General features: G+C 42.8%; 1 protein-coding gene across 5 annotated transcripts in view; it reads right to left on the reverse strand.

Moving 5' to 3' along the window:
* Window positions 1-5695: 5695 nt before the first annotated feature.
* APP (amyloid beta precursor protein) overlaps window positions 5696-20071 on the reverse strand; it is a 238368-nt gene continuing 223992 nt past the window's right edge. For all 5 annotated transcript variants that reach the window (XM_049835163.1, XM_049835161.1, XM_049835159.1 and 2 more), the window contains 3 exons: window positions 18314-18414; window positions 15051-15197; window positions 5696-6951 (listed from right to left, as the gene is read on the reverse strand). In XM_049835163.1, the coding sequence (XP_049691120.1) occupies window positions 6850-6951; window positions 15051-15197; window positions 18314-18414 (350 nt within the window). In that variant the 3' untranslated portion in view covers window positions 5696-6849. The remainder of the gene's footprint in view (window positions 6952-15050; window positions 15198-18313; window positions 18415-20071) is intronic.

Raw genomic sequence — 20071 nt, forward strand, 5'->3', positions numbered from 1 at the left:
CTTTCACAGAGTCCTCACAAAAAGTGAGATGCCTGTGGGAGAACAGAGTGGATATCTAGGACTCTCTTACACCCTTCCCCAGCCTTCCATTTTTGGTCAGCATGGGAAGCAGGATACTGGACTTAGGTGGACCTTTGCTATGACACTATACATCCATTTGTGTGTTTCTGCTATTCTTTCCGTTCTCCTCTGGGTTGGCTTAAGAGAGCCTTGGTCATGCCAGTACTATGCAGTGCAAATCAGACTTTTCTCTCTCTACTTTGAGCCTCCATTGGTGGGTCCTACACCCTTTGGAAGGTATCCTCTCGTCCCTGTGTAGGGCACTGATTATGCATTGAAGAGGGTCAGGGTGGGGGTGTTGGTTGTTTCCTGGATAAACTACAGATCATAAGTGGGATTGAGATCATGGATGAAATCTTTTTGTGGCTCCAGGTGTTTCCTTCTCTCAGAAGAGGCTGAGAGTTGCCCCACACGCTGTGGGCACATGAACCTTTAGTGTACCCCAGTGTCAACTGATATGATAAGAGTTTGCCTTGACAGGCTCTCTGGACCAGGCCAGAGCTGCAGCTTTGGGGCTTTCCTTGGCAAGCAGCAGAGGGAGGCTTGGCCATCCCTCCTTGAGGGAAAGCAGCTCTTCTTTACTGCCTGTCATTGGTTAGCTCCTCCTGACTTCCCCTTCATTTTTGGGGCTTTTAAGGATAACACCTATCCTGCGGCATTGAATAGAGTTTCATTATCTATATGTAGTTTTTATATACCTTTTTAATACCAACCATGTAAAATTGAGGCTTTGCAAAACACAGACTGTTGACTGCTAAACTCTTTCGGCTATTGAATTTTGGCAACCCCACAGACTTTCATAGCAGATTTTCTAGCAACCCTATTGCCAAAACCAGCCAAGTGCCTTGGCAGTGTTGGTTTGCTATGCCAGATAAACAAAAGACAAACAGTATTACAATACTCTGTATAGGTAATGGGTACAAATGGTAATTTAAAAAAGACTGGGCTAATTGCAGCTGAGTCTTTCATTGCTCATTGTTTACATCAGTTCTGGGGAGACGATTCTGTTGCAAACAAGGGGTTTCTAAGGATCATACCTGCAAGGCAGGTGATGATAAGTCTTTTGTAATGCTGTGTCAGAGAGCACCGACACCAGACCAGGGTCTCTGTAGTAACTCCCCAGGTGCTAAAGCAAGCTTTGCCCTGGTTCGGCTCCCCAGATCTGGCTCTTACAGTGCCAATAAGCAGAGTCCCTCCAGGTGGTCACTGGACAGCATGCATGTAACGCATGGAGTAAGATTCCAGTCCTCACTACTGCCGATAGGGTATTGTAACATCAAACTTGTCATTATCGGGCTGGATCCCAGCTAGTGTACACTGGTGATGCATCCGCATGTTGCCTGAACATTACAGATACCCCCGGCTGTGCCCCCGGGCCATTAACATTCAGTGAAGCAGCAATGCATTTGACATGGCTGGCGTGGGCCGGCACAGCCGCATGGCGGGCCGAAGCGCAGGGTTCAGCGTGCTCCCTCCAGGCAGCCCTCGGAGGGGTGCCCTGGGCCTGCAGTTCCAGGGCTTTCATCGTGGCCGGGTGCCTCATGGAGGGCAGCGCCAGTTCCCGGTGAGCCGTGGCCCCTGTTCCGCCATTGCAACAGTGACAAATGACTGTGCCAGCCACATGCCAGAGCCACCAGGCTGAGGCCTCCACGGCCCGCTGCCCTGGGGCGGACCAGCATGACCCACAGTGGGTACGGCCTCTTCCCGTGCTCCCCAAGGGCCAGCCGGCTTCTTAGCACACAAAAAATCATAGAAACAGACCTCTCCAAAGGGGTCTAGAAATCATATTATGTTGCCAGAGCTTGGTTCCCTCCTGCCAGCCTGGCAGGGATCACTGCTGGCTATAGCTTGGGTCTGGTCCCACCTCCGCACAGGGGCTGGAGGGGTGCAGGGCTTTTTCCATAAACCCTTCTTAGAAAAACAGCATATAGGGTAAATGGGATTTTGTTTGTTTCTCCTGACTCTTCATCCTAATTAAATGGGAGAAGATTCCCGCACTTGAAATGCTCCCCAGAGCTATAGCCTGAAGCAGCGCTTAGGCATAGTTAGACGGACTCAGCGTGGTGATTAGGGACTCAAAATAGCCGTAATTACCACATCCGTGTTGCAGCTATTTTAAGGATCTGCTTTCTGCAGGTGCTGGTCAGCCCCCGCTGCAGGGAGTCCATCCTGTGCCAGCTCTGTTTCTCTTTTTTTTTTTCATTAGCAGCATTTTAAAAGAGGAATGTCTATCTTTTGATCTAGGTAATATCCTACCTGAAATTGATGTGGATGCTTTTGTCCATTGAGCTACCCCAGAGAAAACTGGTTAAAAACACAGGAGGCACTAGTTAGGGAGATTCATTCTCTAATTCATTGTCCAAATTCAACTTTAACTAAGAATCCCATTAAAAACAGAATATTTTATTACCTCTAAATAAATCCCAAAACTTATATTTGGAACCTTAAAAGATTTTTCTGTATAGTCAGCCAAATAAATTTGCCAGGACTGGAGAAAGTTGCAGGGAAGATTTAGTGCTTGCACCTTCTAGGAAGAGGGTGGAAGAGAGAATTACTGGGAAGCAATGAAGGAGAAGAGCCATCCTGGTCTGACCGAAACCAGACCCTCACTTTCCAAGTGGTGAAAAAATTGCAGAGGAACACAACCAGGATGCTGCGCACAGCATTCTTTGTAATCTATTCTCATATGTCATTAGGATATTTTCAATCTTGCTGCCTGGAGGCATTTTAACAGCAGCTTACCCACCATCCACAAAATCCATTAGTTTAAACAATAAAAATGAGCCATTTGGCCACACAGCAATGGCCTTAAAATTGCTTTGCTAAGTGCAGATATATAATGAGGATGGAGCCTTCAGAGCTGTACAAGGATCATGACAGATGTAATGGAAAATACAGCTGCTGCAAGCTGTTCTCCATAAGGGCAACACCAGGCCTCAGTTTGCTTTTCCTAGACCACCCCATAACTGGAGAACCAGATTTAGCAAGGGGCAGGTACTGGATGCAAAGCATGGCACATACATGCACGTTTTTTAGGGTGGCTCTTCTAGCATGTGCCTGATAACGTCTGAAGCTTCACCTTACATCTGGTACTCATTAATCTGAGTGGGTCTGTGAAACCCAAGAATGGGATGGCCAGCATCTCCAAAAGCCAGCAGGTGCGCAAGCAGCCAAGGAGGTTGGAGCTGGCCCTCATCCCTGCTTGGCACTACTCCCCCTTGCCAGGAACCACCCTCACCAGCTCTGCTGACGGACCTGCAGTGTAAGCACTCTCTACCCCCATTCTGTCAAAATGACGCAGGCTAGAAAACTTTTCCCATTAAATGTATCAACTCCACAGCCAGGGATATTTTAATTTTATTTACACACCCCCCTCCCCCACCTCGGCCCTGAGTAATTTCCTCAGGGCTGGGGAGTGGAATTTTTTTTCCAGCCCATAGCTGCATGCAACCGCCCAGCTCGGTTTATTGCTGAAGTGGATGATACCCAATCAATCCTGCATTTGGAAGTGAGGTGCTTAGCCACCATTCTCTGTCAGCTTCTCTACTTTATGAGCCTGTCAAACTGTTTCTATTCACTCCTAATATAATCTTTCCACAATAAGGAGCTTGCATGGCTAGAGATGGGCAGGAGGCTGCCACTATTACCTGGGAACTGTGATAAATTGCTACACAGCTTTTGGGGTTGCAGCAGCCGTGGGAGCGTTCCTCTTGAAGTTCCAGGAACTTTTTCACACCCTGTGCTTTACATGCATGTCATGATGTGCATTTATTGCCTTTCTTTCAGGAGTGTGCCTGTGTGGAGGGAATCGTAAAAACTGATCACTTAATCAGTGCATAAAACCAAGTGATTAATTAACAGTTCGTCCATGAGTAGCAACAGCAGCACCAGTGTCTCACCAGACACATAACCCCACACCAGGGAAGCTTGACTGTCTGGGAATTACTGTTCAAAGCAATTGCATTTTTCTATCACTGGGATTGCATGGGATTATGGTATTATAAATGGGATTTGCTCTAAAGGCCAGTGGCCCTCTGTATCTTATGGATTACTCCATCTTCTCCTAAAAGGAATTTTGGTAATGCTCCTTTAATGAGACTGCACTAAATTGAATTACACCCTGTCTTTCCCCCTCAAATGGGATCTTTTTCTACAGCAGTGGACACGCGCACCGAAGAGTCTTATGTATTCCTTTCTAGGGGGTATGCGTGACCTATATATAACAACACCTACACAAACAGACATGAGCTTAACCCTACATATTTGCAAGAGAAAAAATTTTCAATTGTTTTAGAGCAATTTGGGGCCTGAAGGCCTCTGCTTACCATCACCCATTATTCTGGCCCAAATGGTCCGGCTTTGAAACCGGAGATGGTAAATCCTCTAGGGACATTCTACAAATTCTTTATAAAACACTGGCACTTCAGGGCCTGCAAATAAGACCATTACCAGGGCTCTGATCCCTTGTGCTGAATTCCCTTGATATAGTGGGGATGGGAGAACAAAGGGAATAAACAACTGGTTTGTAACAGGCAACGGAAAGCTCCACGTGTTTTTTCTGCTACTGGTTCAGAGTAGCAGGTGCCTCTTCATCATCCTGCATCCTCACAGGTGGCTTACGAAACTACCTGCCCCAGCAGTCCCCTCGCTGAATAAACATACCTCCTGGTCCCAGGCCAGCAACAGGTGGGGTTTTGTGGAAGGTCACGGATGGGGAAGGACAAGTCACTGCAACAGGGCTGGAAACTGTAGTCTTCTCTTAGCCAAGGTCTGGCGCAACTCACCCACTCACGTGAGCTGTGCAGCCCCACTGCAGCCCCGGTTCATCCTGCTGTGGAGGCAAAAGCTGTAGGCAATACTGGAGTAGAGGCTGCTGTGGCTTGCAGATAAACCGAGTTAACAAGAGGCTTCTGCTGGATAGATCTTGCTGTCTTTATTCTACTCCTAGCTCTCTCTCCTCAGTCCTGCTTTATCTAACCCGTTTGCCATGCAGAAACAGCGATTAGCTTTCTTTTTCATGCAACATGTACCTCCCGTTTTACTCCATAACTCAGCTTGTAGCTCCATCAGCTGATCTCCAAGCTCAACCTGAGGGGTCCTCGCTGTGAGCTGGGTAGAGAGGCCACCTTGAAGATCACCGGGTCCACTCACCCGCTGTGGTCTCACATCTCTCAACAGGCAAGCCCTGTGCCATCAGTTACTGCGCTTGCCTCGTGCCGCAGGCATGAACTCAGAGAGGGCCAGGGGCTGAAGGAAGCTCTCGGCCAGGCCTCCAGCTGGCAATAGCCAGAAGGTGCCAGGCTGGGATTTACGTACTACAGCTTACCAACCACTTCGCCCCCTTCCTGCAACTTTTTGGGAAAAAATTACGGGTGGTGCCGCTCTACCCTTCCTGGGCACCCGCTGTCATGCCGCAGTGCCGGGCTGGATGGTCTTGCAGGCTGGGAGGCTCCTCCTCATGTTCACCGATGAGGCGCATGGCAGGCCAGGAAGCTGCCAGCAGCGGCGAGAGGAGAGCTTGCTGGCAAGTCGCTCTTGCGGGTGGATGGGGAGGTGGGAGGTTAGTCACAAGCTGCGCTCCTCCGCACAAGCAAGGGTGGCTGGTTGGCACAGAAACACACTACAACAACAGGGCTCCTCCAGGAACGTATTTATTTACATTAAAACACTATTATACAAACTGAAAGAAAGGAAAAGGAGAAAAAAAAAGGAGATGACATCTTAGAGGGGCAGGTGTGCTGGTCGGCGCCTGTCACTCCCCACCCCATCTCGCTGCCGCTTTCCTTCTGCTCTGGTCTGACTGCGAGTGCCACCATCCTTCTAGGAAAATCCCTTCCTAACCCTCTCTCAGTGTGAACATCCATGTTTTCTATTTAAGTGGCTTTCAGAAATCTTTTCTGTCTCCAAAGAAAACTCTTGCCCAAACGTTTTTTTCCTAATTTATTTATGTAACACAGTGTAGAAAGCTATCAATTCATAAGCAATGGTTCTGTACAATCATCCTGCAGAGGATCCCCGTTAATTTTCGACCAGCAGGCACTTTTCCCCCCCCAGAAGTGCTCACAATTAACAGGGATTCTTTTTAATTTTTTTTTTAAGATCAAAAAGATACATGGAAAAGAAAATAAAGTTTACCTTTCAATGCCTAAAGTGTGCACATAAAACAGGCACAAAGAAACAACTGTGTATTCCCATGATTTCTACGTCACTAATACAGCAGGAGCAACAATCTGTACAATAAAATGCAGCTGCAGAGGAAAAGAATTTCAATAACTCATCTGGAATACTTTTAAAAAAATGTTGTTTTACTTTAAAATGCATAGTGATCAGAAAAAAATGCTCAGCAAAGAGAAGCAGCTAAACCCCACAGACACAGAAAGCATCCCCCATCAATTCTTAAAGCATATTTCAGTTGGGACTTAATTTTTGTCACAAATCACAAGAATAATATACAACTGGCTAGGAGCTACATGATAAATAATTGGGAAAGAGAATCTATCCATGCACTAGTTAAATACAGCTAACCTCTTTACAGTACACAAAAAACATTCATTAATAATGTAGTGTAAAGACTGAAATGTAAAGAGAAAGAGAGAGAAAATACATTACTGATTTTATTAATTCAAGTTCAGGCATCTACTTGTGTTACAGCACAGCTGTCAAAAGGCGAGAATGAGTAAATAATAAAACAGAGTGTTTTTCTTTCTTTCCACGTTATTCTGTAACTGAACACCGATGGGCAGTGAAGCAATCATTCTGCTGTCCAACTCATGAGGCTGCTGTGGTGTCCTAGTTCTGCATCTGTTCAAAGAACTTGTAGGTGGGATTTTCATAGCCATTTTGCTGCATCTTGGAAAGGTGGCGCTCCTCTGGTGTCACTGCAGCATCCACCTTTTGTGAGAAGAAACAACCAGCATCAGATTCTTGCTCAATTCACAGCATACCCCACATTTCCTTACTTTATGGCCATCCACCATGCTTTGTACCCTCTCCTGTGCATTCAGGCAGAAAGCATCCTCTGAAACACAAGAAGGTTTCTTTGACAGGTTCTTCTGTGCCTGCCCCCCATCTTCCTTTTTTTGTCCTTAACGAATGGGGGAAAGTAAACTAGGTGCCAAGCTCAGTCCAAATATCAAAAGAAAGTCTGAAATAAAGGTGGCTGGGAAGTGATAGGGATATTTCTCCACTAAACAGAGTATTAAACCTAGGACAAGAGGCTCTCTCTGTCTGAAGAGACAACTGTCTCTGAAAACACTTATCTCCAAGTTACGCAGGACCATGAGTGGCCTCATGAACAAAATCAATAGACGGCACTGCACCCAGCAATAAATGAGAAGCCAGCAAACAGTTTTCAAGAGCAACCTGCGAGTGATGGCCCTTCCAGCTTGGACAGTCATGGTTCACTTTTTGGACAGAGTAATACGCAGAAGATAAGGCAACAGGAACAATTCTGCAACTCATTTTTTTTGCTGCAGGACTTCAAACTCAACTGATCAAACTCAGCAGTACCAGCGCTGGTTTTTGTTGTCTGGCTCAGGAAGCATGCAACTCCACAAACAAAAAAAGGGGATATATTTTGCATCACCCTGATAGTCCCCCATTATTACGTCTGTCCATCCGTCCATCCCCCGATATAGATCAGTATCTATACCTGGGGTCAACTGGATCTTAAAAGAAAGGGATCACTAAAAAGCTGAAGGAAGTGGCTTGAGGCTGCTTTCTTTCTATATTGTGCTCTCAGATCTGTTGCAGGTGCTGTGGTTTCAAGACCAAGAAAATTAATTGGAAAAAATAAAATGAGGGTAGCAAGGAAATGCCAGAGTAGCCAGGCACAAAGTGAGCAAAAAATCCCGTTGCACTCACAGAAACAGAACTTCTCTGGCTCCAAGGCCAAGCTTTGTTCAGTTTAATGACAAAAAGCTTGATGTGTCTGCACTGGTTTAAGTATTTCTACTTAACAAAAATTGACCTTTCTTGATTACTTGGAAGACAGGCATAAAGACAGTGCAGTCAAGACTTCTCCACTGAATACATGAGGCTCCACAAATTGTTTTCCTCCTTCATTGAACATTACAGTAATATGAAACTCCATCAAATTAGAGTGGGCGAGAACAGTCTCTAAATGTTAATTAGGTATTTTACCTCTGCTGTATGAGCTCAATAGCTGTTGTGTATTCAAAACCTACTGTATCCTGGCTATCTTGCTAACTGCCTATGAAAACAGAGCTAAGAAAGCAGCTTGTCAGCTATTTCATTTGCTCTCTGATATCTCTAGTGTTTGACAGCTCTTAAAAGAGAAGGTAAAAAGTGAATTTTACATTGTTAAAAATTTTACATCAGGAAGGTGCCTAAAACGCTACACTAAGGTATTAGGTATGAACATTTTCCTGTAGATTCCTGTAAGTAGTGACCTTTAGGAAAAACATCAATTTACTTTTAGCATAAAAATAGCCTTTTGGATAATGGAAAGGCTCTCAAGAAGGCCTACATAGCTGGCTGACTTACTCTAACCCTTTTATAAAAAAGCAAAGGAGAAGTACTTATGTCCGATACTCATTTAAAATCTACTCTACAATACTGGAAATAACTCAGCTTAGTGAGGACAGACTATGACCTTTGGTAAGTTGTTACCTGATACCCTGGAGAAAGATTTTATCAATGTTCTTCATGCTTGGGACAAATGCAGGCTGCTCAGCTTATTTTTGCAGCCGTTCTTTTATTGAGGTAGGTTGTACCACAATACCACCAGAAAATGGCTCCTCTCAGACCCATCTTCTCTCTTGATGGTCTTTTATTTGTTACTTAAGAGAAGAAATGGTTCTCTGTGTGGCATGTGTATTGGACTGCTCAGATGAACTGCTAACCCCAAATCTGATCCACTTTCATATCTGTGCCCCTTCTAAATCTCCTCGTCCATGTTCCAACTCTCAAATTGCATTTTCAATCAACACTGTATCTTCCATCAAATCTCTTACATAATAATTACACATTTTTGTGAAATACCCAACTTTAAGGGTCACATGCTGCTTTTGTTCCCAAGCTATTGTGAAACTTTCCACAGGTGGGAGTCCTGAGCCTTCCAGCAAGTCCTTGCTCTTGACTCCTGCCAGCAGGGAAGAGGATACCAAGCAGAAAAGATCACTGGGCTGAGCTGACATGGTGCTGCCCGTCAGAATCAGAATCTTTCTGACTCTACAATATAACTTGGCCTTTTTTGCTGTTAAAATACTGCCATTCAAAGGTGTCCCCCCCCCCCCTTTTTTTTTTAAAGTTGCATTTGCATGGAGTAATTCTCCTATGCAACAAACTCAAAAATCTATCTATCCGTCTATTTTTTCCCCTCCTGTGACATGCTCCTAGTCAGTGAGATCTTGTTTAGAGAGAGGTCACTCTTGCTTTAAGCCGCTCTTTCCAGATTTCCCTTTTTTTAGAAATCAGGGAAACCAGTGTTTTTCTTTCCCTGCCCTCCTCCCTCTCCAAAAGTGACAAAAGAAACTTCTTCTGAAGGAGGCAAGCTTCCCCTGGCCAGCCCATGCAAGCAGTGAGTGCTCAGCTTGGCTGCCAACAATCATTTTGATCCATCAAGGACAGGAGAACCCTTGGGAATTTCACAGCCCGTCTCCTCTTCAACCTCTACACCCAAATCCCCAAGACACTTCTGTACAATGTGCTCAGCAGCCAGCGTACGACAGTGCACTCGCCTTTTAAAGACTCGTCTGTGCCTGCTGCTCAAGTCTTACCTACGCCCAAGCAGAGAGGGCAGCGGCAGGGCTGGGTGAGAGGCAGTGAGAGCCACCACAACTCAGAGCACTCATCTCTGCAACTATCTCCAGGTACTAGGTTGCTTCCTGCAGCTTTACTGTCCTTTCTCCAGGGGTTGCCAACTTCTTCCTCCGCAAGGATACACCATCTCTATCCATATGCAGTGAATCAACTTCGAGCAATTCCTTAACGCTATAACTGTTCGGCAGAGCACTTGTTTTCTATGTATGTCATCAGCATAACAGCAATAGGGCCTAACAAATCCATTCCATATAGGTTTTGTACAAACATGTAAAAGCCTTAATCCCTGCCCTGAGGAACATGCAAATTTAACAGCGTTAACTTTTTCCGTTGTGACAATGTCGCTGCGTGCCATCTGCTGCTGCTAAAGTTGTCACTAACATGGCTGCAAAGGGAAGAGAGGAACAAAGCACTGAAAATGGCACGTGTTCCTGTGGCATTTTCAGCACTTACAGAAAACAGGAATACAAAGCAAGCACAGAGGAAAAGCCACAGATCCTTTCATTCTTTAAGGGGCTACTGTAGCATCAAGTCAGCCCTGGTTCTTGTGCACAGTAACACCACGCTACTGGCGTATCTCACAATTCACAACTAAACCCACCAAGAGCTCAAAAAGATTCTCTACTAGCATGAAATTAAAGTGCAATATGAAGCTCTCGGACTGAGGGATCAGGGGTCTCTGTGTACCAATACATGCCTGAGAGCATCCTTCTTTCCAGGAGGCTGGCTCCCTGCATTAGGCTGGGATGCAAAGGAGGGGTATGCCAGAACCTGTGCTGTATTTCTTCATATTTAAGCTCCAAACAACACTGTATTGAACTCTGTCACCCATTTTAGCTTAAGCCTCCCATTCAGCACTTCTTATTTAAGACTAGAAGATGTGATAAGCACACAGAATAACCTGCTTGCAGGAAAGAAACAGGGTAAGACAACATAAATAAAAAAGAATCAAAGGAAGTGCAAGGCAGAAGAGACTAAAGAATTGATGAGAAACTAGAAAAACTTGGAAGAAAATCAGGGAGGAGAAAGATCAGGAAAAATATGAGGAAGGACAGGAAAATCAGACTGAATTTTTAACACCCTTGCACAATATTCCATATTAAAAAGTCTCAATTTGATAAAGGTAGTTTATAGTGAAAGTCCAATAACCTCTGAAATATGGCACTTATAGATGAAAGGGATTTATTGAGGCTCTTACTTGCAGTCTTAGTCATTTTTTTCTTTAATTTTCCCCCTTAGCCTTTAAAATGACTAGTGCTGGTACTTCCTCTCCTTCCTGTAGCTGTCTGCTGTAGGGTAATCCATCTCACCGCCAACCTATGTCCACTATCAGTCATCCTGAATATCATCTTTTCTATTTGCTTTTACGCATTTCGACTCTGCCAAACTCTTCCACTCATTCCTTGCAACCTTTGTCCTAGGTATTGCTCTGCCAAACGACATGCCTTGAACCCGATTACCTCCTTGTACTCAGTAAATCCCTAAAGCCCTTTACCATTTTAAGAAGCTTTTTGCACCCATTATGGAGGTGGCAGAAGTTGAACACAGCATGTAAGAGGTGTGGGTACTCCGGCACTGCTGAGAAGCAGCCTAGACACTTCTCTTTTCTACGATGTGATGTCTCTTGAGGAAACAGCTTGGTCACGTAGATAACCTCTTTTGAGACTGTTTGTCCATCTATCCCCTTCTCCTCCGGCCTATGGATCTTTCACACATAAAATCCTAATGTGGAGTCAGGAAGATGGTAATACGGCAGAAAAATTCATGTGCTGCATCTACACACACGGGGCTGATCAAAAGCCCAGACGGGAGGTGCTGGCAGCCCTCAAGAGATGCACTGAACGCAACACTGTTGTTTAAATGATGGTATATGGACGCTGCCTAATATACACCTGCAGATTGGACTTTGAGAGATGGACTTTGGAGAGTACTACAGCAATTTTAACGGCTTCTCTGCTACTGCGATGAGCCCTCCCATTGTCACCTCTCCCCACATGCTCCTGCTGGAGGTGCTGCCTCTGTAACAGAAAGCAAATGAGCTTCAAAGAGGAGAACCTGAAAGAGGACGAGTTGAGATAGTTGGCTGTAGTCTGGAGCACAGGAGAGGTGAGAAACTCTCTTTTGCCACCTGCTTTCATGGAGGAAGTAATCTCCTACAGACAGCTGGGGTGGGCACACCAGCAAAAACCACCTTCAAAACGTTTGCTGGAGCTCCTATGTGCACATATAGTAAGTAAGTAATTTTCAGTCACTCAAGTCATTTACTTAACTGTGGCAGTCCTTTTCCTGGAGAGGCTGAACCACTTTGAAACACTTATATTCTCAGACTTGGAAAAAAAATACTATGACACTTTTTCTAAATAGAACAAGTATATTCCTCCTCAGAGCTTCAAAAAAAGGCTAAGAGTATTTTTAATAATATCTTTTGTTAAATTAATAGTGAAATGAGAGAAAGTACTACAGTCAGAGTTGACTTTTTGGAAGATAAGAATATAGATGGAACAGGACCTGTTTTGTAATCTTGCATCCATTACCACAGAGTTAAATTCTCACAGTAACTTCTGACATGCAACAAACAGGTTGCAAATTTTGTTAAAATATACTAGCCAACCTAGAGCTGATGTGCTGTTATTTTTATGTGAAGTAATTTTGCTCTTCTGTGCTTTTTGTGCACAGCACATTAAAGGTGCACTGTTGCTGAGTAAATTAATCCTCTTTAGACTGGAACAGCTTAATTTTTAAGACATTTTAATATGAAACATCAATTGTTTATGGGACTTGAGATGTGGGTTTTTTTTTTCCTAAAGTAAGTGCTACAAAATTTTCACCAACCTAGGACAAAAATAGATGTTATGCTTTTCTTGCAGGCGAGAAGCTCAGACAGTGAGGCTATGCAGTCTGCCAAGACCACAGAGCAAGTCTGGCAGAATAAGGAATCCTGCCTGCCAATGCCAAACACAATGCAGCAAATCTACAAGGCAACACCATCTTCAGTGTGGTATTGTAAATCGACTAATATTCTTTGTAGATCTGCATGCTATAGCTGTATGGTTTGACCTGTAAAATTTTCTATTCCCTAAATGATGCTGTCATTTTGACATGAATTACTTGTTCAGCTTGTGCATGTTATTTCTAGTCCAACGTTTCCAAGTTCACTGTCACTGAAGAAAGCTTGTAGGAATCCAGGATTACCTTTGCCACATCATTCCATCAGGTGAAGCCCACCTGAAATTTTAAGGTCGTCCTGCAATAATAGTATGTCCACACTCAATGACTGATTTGGGGCTTTGGCCTAGCAAGCCTCCTGACCTATTCTGTTGTCACTAAATTTAGCCAAAGGAGGGTCTCAGGTTGCACAACTGTTGGCAGCAGCTATCAACTAGGTGGTTTAAAACAAAAACCTGTTTCAATTTCCTACGAAACGGGCTGGAAGCTTTCATGCGGAAAGTTAAAGCTGAGATTCTTGCTTTCTATTTTCTGCCTCTTGGTCCAAATTCTTCATGGCTTGCTGTCTGCTCAAATCTCACCCCAAATGATTGTTGCTCTTCTGACCATGTCTCTTAGGAAGGTTTTAAAGCACGTGAGCAACCACAGCAATAGCACAGGGACATACAAGCACAGGCTTAAGACAAAGGCTTACTCAAATACTTTTAAGACACTTCATTGCCCCAGATGGTGGAATACATGCATCAGGAAGCATGTATGTCTCCAGCAAGACCAAAGCAAGGTTCATTTGACTGAAGCAAAAGCAACGTAACTGTGGACTTGAGTAAGACTTAGTTACAATCAAAAACTTAAGATACCTGTTTTGGAAGGCAAAAACATATGTTTCAAGTGCTGGCTAATGTAAGTACTATCCGCAAACCAGACATTCACATAGCAAATTAGATATCAATACAAAAGGGGAAAAAAAGTTACATGAACCTCCTTCCAGTTCTCATAATTAAGTTTTCCACTTACAGAGAGCCGTTCTTGTATCCAAGCAACACATGAGTGTCCTGGTTTTGGCTGGGATAGAGTTAATTGTCTTCCTAGTAGCTGGTATAGCATTATGTTTTCAATTTAGCATGAGAAAAATGTTGATAACACACTGATGTTTTCAGCTGTTGCTCAGCAGTGTTTATACTAAGTCAAGGATTTTTCAGCTTTTCATGCCCAGCCAGCAAGAAGGCTGGAGGGGCACAAGAAGCTGGGAGGGGACACAGCCAGGACAGCTGACCCAAACTGGCCAAAGGGTTATTCCATGCCATGTGATGTCATGTCTAGTATATAAACTGGGGGGGGTGGGGGGATTGCTGCTCAGGAACTACCTGGGCATCGGTCCGCGAGAGGTGAGCAATTGCATTGTGCATCACTTGTTTTGTGTATTCCAATCCTTTTATTAGTATTGTCATTTTATTACTGTTATCGTTATAATTTTCTTCCTTTCTGTCCTATTAAACTGTTCGTATCTCAACCCAAAGTTTTACTCTTTTTTTCCCTGATTCACCCATCCCACTGGGTGGGGGTGAAGTGAGTTAGTGGCTGCGTGGTACTTAGTTGCTGGCTGGGGTTAAACCACAACAATGAGGAACTTTAAATTACTGTAAACTGCCCACAAATTTACTTGGCAGATTGGGAAAAGACAAGGGTTTTCATCTTGAAAATCCCATGTAAGACTCTTAGATGTTATGTTTCTCAAATCTATGAGTTTCAGATTAGCCATAAATCAAAAGCTGTTGGTTGCAAAAGAAAATCTTGTTTAGAGAACAGAAAGTAATGAAGTATCTGTTTAGGGAAAATCCTTGTAGTGTACAGCACAATCCACAGAAGATCTGCCTCAAATGTTTATTTGCAAGCTAAATAAAGAAATCCGTGTATGTGCATTCCCAACAACAATAAAAACAGATTTCTCCTCTTGTGTAGTATCTGCTCATTGGTTTCTGTTAAATCTCCTATAACATTAATTTTTACATTATGAGGTGATTGGTCTGGGATAGTTCCGGAATATACTCTTGTGGTTTTACACCCAACCTCACACGGTTTATATTGTGTCTGCATTTACAAAATAAGACAATTTGATTCCACTCTGCCAGATGCAGCCACTCCAACTCTGAACATTAGGCTAGCCAAAACCATGGTTTCTTCATTTGTAAATATATTTATAGAGAAGTGTGTTGACTGTGTTGTACATGTGACACCAGCTGTTCTTGGTAGTTTTTTCTTACCTCCACAACCCCATGATGAATAGATGTGTACTGCTTCTTCTTCAGCATCACCAAAGTAATGACAATGACTGTTGCTATGACAACACCTCCCACCATTAGTCCAATGATGGCACCTTTATTTGAACCCACATCTTCAGCAAAGAACACCTACAAAAGAAAAATAAAGGAAGGTCGCTAATAAAAAGTTCACTGAGTATTTGGCTAACCTGTCCAGCTGCCACAGCAATATAAAGCCTACTGAAGTATCAGTAATTAAGCAGCATTGCATGTCACCCTAATTATTCAAAATTGGATCACTGTACCACAAAGCTCTCATAGTTGGGAGAAGAGCAATTTGGGAAATCTGTATTGCCTGTGATATAGCAGTGCTATGGCTAAGGGAAAGAGACATCTCCATATCGCTGCTTCACATGGATCTAAGTAGCTCTTTTTTTTTCTTGGGTAAGCAAGTCAAGCTAATTGCAAAATGACTGATAAGCTTGTAGAGGAGTAACCAGGGGGCATACAGATTTCTTTATTTTTAGAATGCTCATCGTGAAAGTGTTCATAAATTTATACCTGTGCAGCTTGTTTGGACTACACCTGATGAATTTCTTCGATAAAGGAGTAGTGAAGACCTGTAGGACAACAGTGAAACTTGCAGACAACGAGGTGGGAGAAAATTCTCACATCAAAGAGACAAGAGTCCAAAACCCACAAGCATGCCAATTTAAGTGACCACCAAGGGATGCATCAAGATTTTGCAGGGTAAACGGAGAATGAGCTATACCTAGGTGATGAGCATACTCATGTGAGACCTAGACAAGATGACAGATGTGTGAAAACCAGAGAAGATCCACTTGAATTATGTGTACTGCAAGGCAAATCAGTGGACAGCAAGATGCTTTACTAAGCATTTAGTAAGAATAGCTTTTAGCAACAGGAGCAGATGTGAAAAGTGGGTGATTGTTTTCACTGTTCTGCTTTGTATTCAAGGAATACGCTGCATTATTTTATATCTATGCATACTTTACAAACCTTTTGTCTGCTTGTCAATAGTGGGCTTTTATTATTTTTAACCAAAACGGGCAAAAAGGATTAGAAAATAAATTACATTCACAGAATTGTAAGGCTACCTTACTCTGAAAGACTAAATACTTTGATAAGTATTTAACAAAAATGCAGAGGGGGGAAGCAGGAAACCAGCAGAGAACTATAATGAGCTGTATAACATTTGCACTCTTTAAGAAACACAGTCTTCCTCAGAGAGGTATTAAAGCATGCCATATAAATATTTATATTGTTCCTAGTCATAAGCAAGAAATGTGCTTAAAGTTAAGAATTCAGTGGAAAGTACACACAATGGACAGTGTTGGCATAAGCTGATGTGAAGTAATAATTTCTTCTGTCAATTTTACCTGCCCAGGACTGAAATTCTATTACCATGCTATTTTTGAGCACTGTGAAATGCCCCAGCTAATACACAGGTGCAACAGAGGAAGGCCTTAAGCACTCCATGCCATGAAAATCAACCTAATGTACAGTTAAAATGTGAACACTCATGAGGGAGAAAATAACTGCAATTTCAGCTCAACTCAGAAGTTTGCATGCAAAATACAATGTGCAGCTGAATTCAAAGCAATATCCTAAGGAAACTGTTTCAGTAAATCCTATCAGGGCACAGGAGAAGGAAAACACAGATGAAAGTATTTTGTGCTTACTGCTTTTGAATTAAAGCTAATGGTGAAGGGCATCAGCTAGGATATGGATGTGGTAAACAAGCAATGTCCTGTAAGGCATTGATCCAGTTCTTTCTCAGCAATACCAGACTCCTTGCTCAGACTTAGTTGACAAGATAACCTAGAGGACAGCTTACTAATTTTTAAATACTGGTTGTACCTGTCAGTAAGAAGTATGGCATAAAATGCCTTAAAAAGCTGGAAAGGTCCCATTTTAAGCATGACACAGATTACTCAAGTGCAGGGATTGCAATGCATTCCCTATCAGCCACCACGGTAAGGCTAGTTTCCAGCACCAAACTGCTTGGGGTGGTATCAAACCACTTAAACATTAAAGGTTGCTGCTGGGAAGTGCATGTGACACAGGATCAATAACTACTGTGTCTAGAACACATTCCTGCAAGTTCTTTCCCTTCAGTAACTGCATGGGTTTACTCCATCGGGATGTTTAACCTATCTGAGCTAAGCATGTCAGAATTTCCCAAATTAGTGCTAATGCATTTTGGATTAGCTCATCAAACTGGGAATTCTCAGTTCTTGGCATCAAAGAGATGGCAAAGTATCTTTTCACACAGTGATTGCCTAGTTCAAATGCAAATTTGAATCCCATGTTAATTTTAATTTTCAGCACTACTTAGCTTTAAGAATACATTAAGAAAAAAAGCTTTCAAGTTTAATATCAGAATATTGAAAGTCATGGAACTGAAATCTCATCATGTAATATACCTTTACAAAAGAGGAAGCAGAAAAGGTTTATAGTCAACACTGCTGTAGGGGTTCTTCATTACTTATTAAGGGACTGAAAAAAGCTTTTAGAAGATGCTTGTTCTTACTTACATTGCTTTTGGTTGTTATTTTTGTGTTCTTAAGAAGCACAGTTCAAATGGGGAACAATATTTTGCTCCTACCTGCCCTTCACCTGTTAATAATTCAATATACCTTAAAGAACAAAACACACTGATACAGCCAAGTACAAATTTCAGTTAAGGCCAGTGGAGAATCTCCTCTTATCCCAAGCAGACAATCTTGCAAAAGGTTATGCTCCATCGAGTTCAGTCTCTTTCATGTACCACCACCATCTGTTTTGACAGAAAAGGAATCTATTTCTGAAAGTGTCACTCTGTTTCTTGCTGCACCACACTGCGTGTCTTCATCAACATTTTTTTTTCTTTTTAAAACTTACTTAGCATTTTCCTCCCTCTGTATCCCTTCTCTTTAGTTATGCGACCATGACAGATGGACTGTGGGACAAGTATTGCCCATATGACCACATCCAGTCATGTGGCAGTGCAAGGGCAGGAGCTGTCGGAATTTCTTCTCATGTGGGACTTCATGGCTTTCTAGCCTCTCTGCTGAAATTATTCCAAGTTTACTCTCATTTAAGAGAGAACCAGAAAAATCATGATCTGTTCATGTGAAAACTTTTTGTTGGCACTTTCGGCATCCACATCACTCAGGGGAAACATGGCCATAATTGACCCACTAGTTCAAGATTGAACCAGCAACTCAAAACACACGTGTGGAAAGCACTGTTCGTTCACTCACCAGCTTTTGATGATGAACTTCATATCCTGAATCATGCCGGAACTCCGCATCCATCTTCACTTCAGATATCTCTTCTGTTTTAACATTGGTTAACCCAGAACCTGCATTGCACCGCAACGACAATTCATTAAAGTCATCAACTCAATTACGCTTTGCTTACCTCCACCATTACAAGAGCAGAAGGCAATGGTATCATTCACATGAAGTGTGATGCAACGTGAAAGGGAACTGGGAGGAAAGTGAGGTACATCATACGTTTCAGTCCCACTGAATAACAGATAACACAGAATGAGCTGGTAAAATTTCTCCTCTTTTAAACATTCCTTAATCCACTGCAGCAATGTTGGCACAAGCATCAAAGACTTTTGGCATGAAACACCGCAAGAACTAAGCTGCGAGGGACCAACAACAGACTCCTGAACTGGCTTACAGGATGCAGGCAGATCTGCTCTGACAGCCTCTTTAGCAACATCAAGAAAATTTGGTGTTTAGGCCAAAATCTTCCTCCTCCCTAAGCTCAGGCTGCTGTGAGGAAAAAAACCACATACCTGTGGTGTGAGGTGGGGAAGCCCAGATACTCTTATTTTCATGCTTCCTGTGAGTCTGTACCTTTTGTACAAACATGCACAAATAAGAGTCACTAAAATGTTTGGGAAGCTTACACAGTTCTTACTTGTTTTCAGATTTCAGACTGCTCAGAATTAATATTATTCAAGTCCTGACTTTTGCCTGAGAGATAACTGTCCCTCGATTAGAAACATACAGTAAAGCAAGTAAGCAAAGCTTGCAGGGATTTTAACTGTAGATAGTTTGCAGTCCTGTTCTCCCCTTACAGTTGCAAAGGGGAGATGCTGCACTTCACTAACTGTAAAGACCACCAGGATTTCCTCCTGGAAGATAGCCTTAGGAGAACGAGCCAGACTTACAACAGCTAAGCAGTGCATCGTATATGTGTATCTATGAATGTTTTGTCCGGAAAAGCTGGCTCTGGCTTATAGAGAACATATGGGTATTCATGTAGCTGGTTATTTTCCTTCTCAGTACCAACTGACGGACATTTATATTTCTTGGAGGTACAAACACTGCAGAAGCATGGTGTTTATGAGAAGTTATTTCCTCACCCTATCTAATGTGATAAGAACAAACTGGTTCATATTCCTTGTCTATATTTATTTTAGCATTTTATCACTCCAACTCCTCTCTCCAAGCCTTCATTCTGATTCTTAGTATTTTGGGCTGACCTTAAGCTCTGATGCAGAGGAAGAACCTCTTCTAAAATTCTCAACACTACTGACTGCTCTTGTGCTCCACCATCTCTCTGGACTCTCAATAAATTCTTGAAGACTTCCATGTGCCAATGAGCGCCACAGTCTAAAGTAGCACCCAATGCAAGGATTATTGCCTTTTTATTGCCTTTGAATGTGCAATTTCTTTTTTTGTTAAATGCTGATTTATTTTTGTCTTATGACTCAGCAAGAACAGACCTTCCCAAGAACTTCTCTGGACTATACAGACAATCCCATTCTACGGTTCTGATCTTTGTTTTCACAGTAAACCATGCAAAGGAGAGAATAAGAATAATTTTCATGCAGTAAAGTATTCATGGTTATTTTCTTGAACAGTCTGACTGCCCCATAAATTCCACCTTAGTAAGTGTCTTTTTTTATAAGGAACAAAGCACTTAAAGATCTCAAATTTCTTTATTAAGCACCTGATTTTTGATGCCACATTACAGTACTGACACAAGTATATTATGAC

This window comes from Accipiter gentilis, chromosome 32 (genome assembly GCF_929443795.1).
Source record: "Accipiter gentilis chromosome 32, bAccGen1.1, whole genome shotgun sequence".
In the NCBI taxonomy this organism is placed as follows: domain Eukaryota; kingdom Metazoa; phylum Chordata; class Aves; order Accipitriformes; family Accipitridae; genus Astur; species Astur gentilis.